At 38.6% G+C, this 6772-nt stretch overlaps 2 protein-coding genes across 2 annotated transcripts; both read right to left on the reverse strand.

The window, feature by feature from the left end:
• Positions 1 to 2103: 2103 nt before the first annotated feature.
• si:dkey-148a17.6 (leukotriene B4 receptor 1) lies at positions 2104 to 3595 on the reverse strand. Its single transcript, XM_004539554.4, has one exon. The coding sequence runs from the start codon at positions 3568 to 3570 to the stop codon at positions 2479 to 2481; it is 1092 nt and encodes a 363-aa protein (XP_004539611.3). The 5' UTR covers positions 3571 to 3595; the 3' UTR covers positions 2104 to 2478.
• Positions 3596 to 4347: 752 nt separating this feature from the next.
• On the reverse strand, positions 4348 to 6337 carry LOC101467316 (leukotriene B4 receptor 1-like). The gene has a single exon (XM_076881700.1). The coding sequence runs from the start codon at positions 6277 to 6279 to the stop codon at positions 5263 to 5265; it is 1017 nt and encodes a 338-aa protein (XP_076737815.1). The 5' UTR covers positions 6280 to 6337; the 3' UTR covers positions 4348 to 5262.
• Between the last annotated feature and the right edge of the window lie 435 nt (positions 6338 to 6772).

Raw genomic sequence — 6772 nt, forward strand, 5'->3', positions numbered from 1 at the left:
TTTGGCCCAGTTCCCAGAAATCCAAGGTTTTGTTGCTACTGACACTCCCTGTTCTGCCTGCTATGGGCCAACAAACTGCATTGAATGCAAGGCTTTTTGCCTTTTCATGTCCATTCACTCAAAATAAATCTCCCCTATCTCAAGAGTAATTCCTTGTGTCTCCTTTCTCATGTTGAATCACTATTTCCAGCCAAACCAGTCCGATTACTTAAGGGACACTCTGGAAAACGCTGAAATCTGAGACATATAATGATATTTCAACACAACAGCAAAGAACATTTATCCTCATTACATCATACTGAGGGCATGCTTATGCATGTAGACTGACCCGGAGAGTAAAGTCACAAGCTAACTCCTTTCAGCAGGTGTAACTGGTGAAAAAGTTGAGAAAGACAACATGTCACATTCACACTCCAAATATCCTCCTAAATAATGTGCTTTGGCATAACTTTTATCATAGGCTGTAAAGTGGATGAGCTTCCAGAAAGCCAGCGCTAAAACCTTTGACACTTCTGTGTACATTTTTTGGAAGAGATTGGCGGCTCTGATGTACCAGGTGGCAAGTCTTGTCCTGTAAGGTAAGTATGACTTAAAAGAATAGCAAAAAAAACCCTGCTTGTTCATGCGGCTTTATTAGTATAAGCCAGGTTTTCTTGGAAAAACCTTCACACTACACAATATTATTATATAGCAGAGACTTAAAACCTAACTTAAATGTGGTAAGCATGCAGTAATATGCCTTATGAAAGGCAATGGGAACAGCAGGCACATACCACACTGTTGATGATGATATACAAGTTGCTTCCTCATTCTGTGAGAAAATGTCAAGCAAGTCAACTATGCTTACCAGTGTGAGCTCAGTTTTGTCACACCCTTTGAGCGTTGTAATTTTCCGCTGTCATATTCAAAATAATTCTGACTTACTCATGCCCAAACAATTAAGTGAAATGTGAATGCTCTCACATCAGATCTTGTTCATCTCATATTTAAACAGACAGGAAAATTATTAGACTGGAATGGCAGTTCTTCCAGCTGTGTGGCTTAAAACAATGAAATCACATCTATAATTGAAGGTTTTTGTGGTGCGTTTGTTCAATGACTTTGCCAAAATATGATGTTTTACAAGCTAAGTGACTTAATTCACAGAATTCACTGTATATGGCTGAGATTAAGACTTGTGGGGGCTAAATCATGAATAAACTCTGTAGATGTGTATTTCTAAAGTGGAGAAAGAATGGAAAAGCTTGGTTCCTGTTCCCACAACAGATTCATATCATGAACACTGTAACTGAGCACTCAACGTGCTTTTATACAACTTGCCTCATTCACCCAATCATACAAGCACCTCATTCCTTTGCTTTTGCCTATGTAAGTCCTCTATATCTAACATTCACACACGTATGGATGTATCAGAAAGCATCCATCTGGAGAGCAACTTGGGGTTAGTATCTTGCCCAATGATGTTTGGCATGCAAACGGGAGCAGACGGGGCTCAAACCACCAACCTTCTGATTAGCAGGTGACCTGCCCTACTTCTTGAACAACAGCCACCCCTTAAGTACAAATGTACAGAGCAACCACTGCCATCTTCTGGCCGATAAATTAATCAAAACTATTGCTGTGTAGCTGTGGGGACAGATAAACGTAAAATACTACAACTAACACGACTAATTTGTTAATATGTGCGCCTTTAAAAATGTCTGTGAATAACTGGACGTTGAACTCTGTCACTCCCAACATGTGCAAATGTGACAAACATCAGGGCACAATTCCGCTTTTTTGCTGCTTAGCAAAGGAAACATGCTAGTCTTCATTTGGCAATCTACTCATCGAGAGGAAGTTGAAAGCATGACTATTGTCTGAAGTAGACTATTAGGTCAATTTTAATCTGCCATGGCTGAAAAAAGAACACCTTTATAAAATATTATCAGATTAAAAGTTTATCAGAAATGTTACAGAATGAGGCAAAAAGGTTACAAATGTTCAAATCCTTATATTAAAGCAGCCAGACAGATCTCTGATGAAGTTCTCCTTGTGGTCATATAAATAAATAAATGAAAGATGCAATAACAGGAAATAACAACCACTGTGCTTTGTCTAATCATAACCCCACACTTACAGGCGGTTTGAACTTATTTATTAATTTTCTCTTTGATGGAATCAACAAAGTAATTGAAACAAACTGTATTTTACAAAACTGAGACATTATTTACATAAGGAATTTTTTATTGGTTATTTGGCCCATGTCATTATGGACATTTAGTACAAAACGTATAGCATTTCTATAAATATATTCACAATACAAACATGCAAAATTGGTAATTTATTAAGTTAGGCAAGTGTAGCACAGATATACTTGTTATTTTTTGTTGCAATTTCATACAAATAAACATCAGTGTTTCAACATTTATTTTATTCAGAAAAAGAATACTGAGTACACAGGAGTATCTACACAGACCAAACAGACATTGTTCAATTTCACTGCCCAGATGGATTGTTTTCACACATTGTCATCAACACACCTATTTGATCTTTTGACTCAGATAGCACATGAGAGGTGCTGGTCTGATTGCTGGGTCTCTTGGACACATAGGACACCTCCCTGTTGCCCTCACCTGGGGAGGTGCTCGAGATGTGGCGGAAGAGCTTCTGGATGCCCGTGTCACGGAGGGAGCTCCTGAAGGAGCGAGCTGCAAACATGTAGAGGATGGGGTTAACTGTGCTGCTGATAAAGGCCATGGCTCCAGTGACAAAAACCATAGTGGTCCTCACGTTTTCCAAATGTTCTGCTACATCCTTGTAGGAGTTTTCAGTTCCCAGGATGATCAGCGAGAGGATATTTCCTATGTGATGAGGTGTCCAGCAAATGCCAAATGCAACCACGACATTGGCGATCAGGATGGTGGACTTGCGTTTGGATTTGAGAGTCATCCGAGTAATCCGGCTGCAGAGGCAGCCATAGCAGACCACAAGGATGGAGAAGGGTATTATGTAGCCAACCAGTGTCTCTAACAAGACACACACCAGTTCCTGGGTCACCGAAGTATATTCACGGTACAGGCAGCTATCCTTACCAGAATCTTTGTCAACAATCTGAGTTGGGATGACAGGTATGCTGAACAAGAGTGCTGCAATCCACAGAACCAGCAGTACTTTATTTAGAGCTTGTTTCCTCTTCCAGTGAGCTGAAGCAAAGGGATATCGCACAGCCACAAAACGCTCCACGCTCATGAGGGTGATGAGGAAAACGCTGCTGTACATACACGTGTTGATCATGAACACCATGGCTTTGCAAGATACCACCCCAAATATCCAGGAGTGGGCCAGAGAGTAGATCCACAGAGGCAGGGTGATGAGGACAAGCAGGTCCGCAACAGCCAGGTGTAGAATAATCACCACTGTGTGAGAGCGCTTTTCAACATGTCTCAGGATGGTCCAGATCACCAGCAGGTTCCCAGGAGCTCCAGCCAGGAAGCACAAACCAAGGATCACACACGACACCACTGTCCCACCATCAAACTCTGAAGGGGCCATTTCCTCTTGAGAAGACAGCTGGTATGTGTTGTTCATGGTGCAAGTCGATGTGCTGACTGTGGTGTCTGCATGAAAAGAAAAACAGATTACTCTAAGTCATCACTTCCCCTTTAAAGCTGTGTGGAAAGCTCAGGAAAAGAGTTTCCTAACAGGGCTTTTTAAGCAGAGATGACTCATGCATGTGCCAGAAGTCCATAACTTCAGGTTGCAGTTTAGTTTTAAAAAAAAAAAATGTAGAAATGTGTTTATCAAATACTTTTAAACAAACTGATATGATATTAATTTGTAAATGGATGAATAATTAATAAATGATTGACTTTGCTGTATCAAGGGAACAACTCTGCACACAAAAATTACTTTAGCTTTTGAAACTTTGATAAACGTTTCTGTTTCACCACCCCCGTGGTTCTTAGATTTTTGTTCTGCTTTGTTGCTACATCATAGGCCAAAACAAAAGTTCACATTCAGAAACCGAAAAAAGTTCACACTCCACACCTTACTTTTTTTTGTTAAAACCTCAACGATGAAAACAAGATTAAAATAGAAAATGACTCGATTAAAAGTCACACAAAGCAACAAAAAGCTCTTCTGCTGTGTATTTTCCCTGACTTTTGTTTTTTTTATGTTACTTTCACTTCATTTTTTTAAACCTAGCTGTCTTACCCACAGTTTGAGAACCACTGTCTTCGACTTAGAGAAACAATAGCACATACAAAAACTAGCAGATTATGAATAATTTCCAAAAACATTCTATCTTTGTCACTAAGGAATTGTAAAAGTAAAATTAAAATGGATTCTATGCTGTGTATTTTTGTTTATTGTTTCATTTGCAGGTCTTTACATGGCATGCAGCATCACTGGAAAAGGTATTACGTAATATTTAAACAACAGAGATATTCCTTAGCTTTCATTTCAGTGAACCAAGAAATATTCATCAGCTTGCTAGGAAAATATGATGAAGGATGATGGCACACGTGGAAATATAATTTACTTACAAACATGTTCAGACACTACACTTTTTCAAAAGACGATACATATGGTTGACAGGAATTAATGGCTTTGTTTCAGTATTTGGCAAGGCAAGGCAAGGCAAGTTTATTTGTATAGCACAATTCAACAACAAGGCGATTCAAAGTGCTTTACAGAGACATTAGAAACAAAAACAAATAAAAAGCATGATTTAAAATTGATTAAAACAAGCAAACTAACTAACTAATTAACAAACAAACAAACAAACAAACAAACAAACAAACAAACAAAACAGTATATAAAATCAAAACAGATAAAATCAGAACAATAGATAAAATCAGTAGTTAAAATGTTAGTTTTGAAAGTTAGCTAGATAGTTTTGAAGTTATTTGGCAGAAATAGTGAAGAAATTGTGCATTACATTTAAGTTTGATAGAACGATACAGCAGTCACAGCAGTTAAAATGACATTTGGAGCAGTTTTCAGTAGCACTTTTTATTTTTTCAGGTAGGATAACAAACAGAACACCTTACACAATAATGGACAATATCAAATGTTTAAGAATAAAAAAAATACTTATCACAGACATTTCTCAAAACACAAGTTCAAAGTTATGTATTTTGACTGCATTACATGAATTAAAAAATATATATACATAAAAAACAATGGAGGAGTACAACACATGGCAATAATATGAGTACATTTTCATTTAATCCTTCGTGATTAATGTTAATTGACAAGTGTCACATTTTACCATCATCACAGTCTTTGACACACACAGTCAGATAGCAGCTCTTCTTGTGTACTTGCTGCCCTCTGGTCTGTCTGCTGTTGCACTGCCAGCTCCCTCACTTTGTTTGTGTTAGTGGCTATTTCCTTAAATAGCCTCACTAGTCGGGACTCTTCCAGACTCCCTTGTAAGTTCTTTGCAAAGAAGGCATATAACACAGGATTTACCGAACTACTGATGAAAACCAGGGCACCAACTATGAAGATGATAGGCTTTGATACACAGTCGTCGTCAGTGTCTGGCCAGCTTAAGATACAAATCAGATCAATAATGTTGATAACGTGGTAAGGCAACCAGCACACTGTGAAAGCAATCACTACAGAATGGATGAGAACCATGGATTTCTCTTTTGAATTGAAACTCATCTTCTTGATCTGTGCAGCTACTAGACAGTAGCAGATACTTAGAACAATGAAAGGAACTATAAAGACCAACAAGGTTTCTAGGCAAAGGATGATAATTGTGTTGGTGTCAGAGTTTAATTCCCTGGTGAAACATTGCACATTTCCATCAGTGTTTTCCAGATTCTGTGTTAAGGCAGGCACTCCTAGAAGGAAAGCAAGCAGCCACAAAAGTACAAGATATATTTTTATATTGCTTTTTGTCTTCCAGCGCATCATCAGAAATGGATGACAGATGGCAAGAAAGCGCTCCACGCTCATAACAGTGATCAAGAAGATGCTGCTGAACATGCACACAGTCACAGTGTACACTAAGGTCTTGCACAATACTGCTCCAAACACCCAAGTGTGAACTAGAGAGTAGATCCATAGAGGCAGGGTGATGAGAACCAGCAGGTCTGCAACAGCCAAGTGCAGAATGATCACCACAGTATGGGAGCGCTGCTTGACGTGTCTCAGGATGGTCCAGATCACCAGCACGTTCCCAGGAGCTCCAACCAGGAAGGACAAACCGAGGATCACACACGCCACTGCTGTGCTGCCATCAAACTCCTCTGAAAGAGACAACTCAACTGAATGGTTCATGCTGCAATTTGATGTGCTCGAAGTGATTTCGGCATCAAGAGCAAAATAAGTGCTGTAAAAGCAGGATTCATTTCCTCTTATAGTTAAATTGAACAGAAACTAAAATGTTTGCACAACCCTTTAAGGGATATGTGACAACATGTTGTACTTGTCATAATTTCCATAATTCTCTCCCTAACAGGAGGGACACCTTACAGGAAAGGGATATTATTGAGTACTTAAGAATCTTATCACACAGTCATCTACAACAACAAAAACCAGTTCTGTTTTCTTACCCCGTGGTTTTTTAGTTTTAAGTTTACTTTTAGAAAAGTGTCAGTTCCACCTTAACATAGGCGGCAGATTTATCATTTTGTTATGGCACTTCTTTTAAGTTAATGCTGGATGTGTGAACATCATTTTTATCTGACACACTTTAAGTGTAATTTCAAAGTGAGTTTCACAGAAAATCAACACTGATTGTTGCAGTTTGTTTGCTTTTTAGATTTTTGTT

This window comes from Maylandia zebra, linkage group LG1, assembly GCF_041146795.1.
Source record: "Maylandia zebra isolate NMK-2024a linkage group LG1, Mzebra_GT3a, whole genome shotgun sequence".
In the NCBI taxonomy this organism is placed as follows: domain Eukaryota; kingdom Metazoa; phylum Chordata; class Actinopteri; order Cichliformes; family Cichlidae; genus Maylandia; species Maylandia zebra.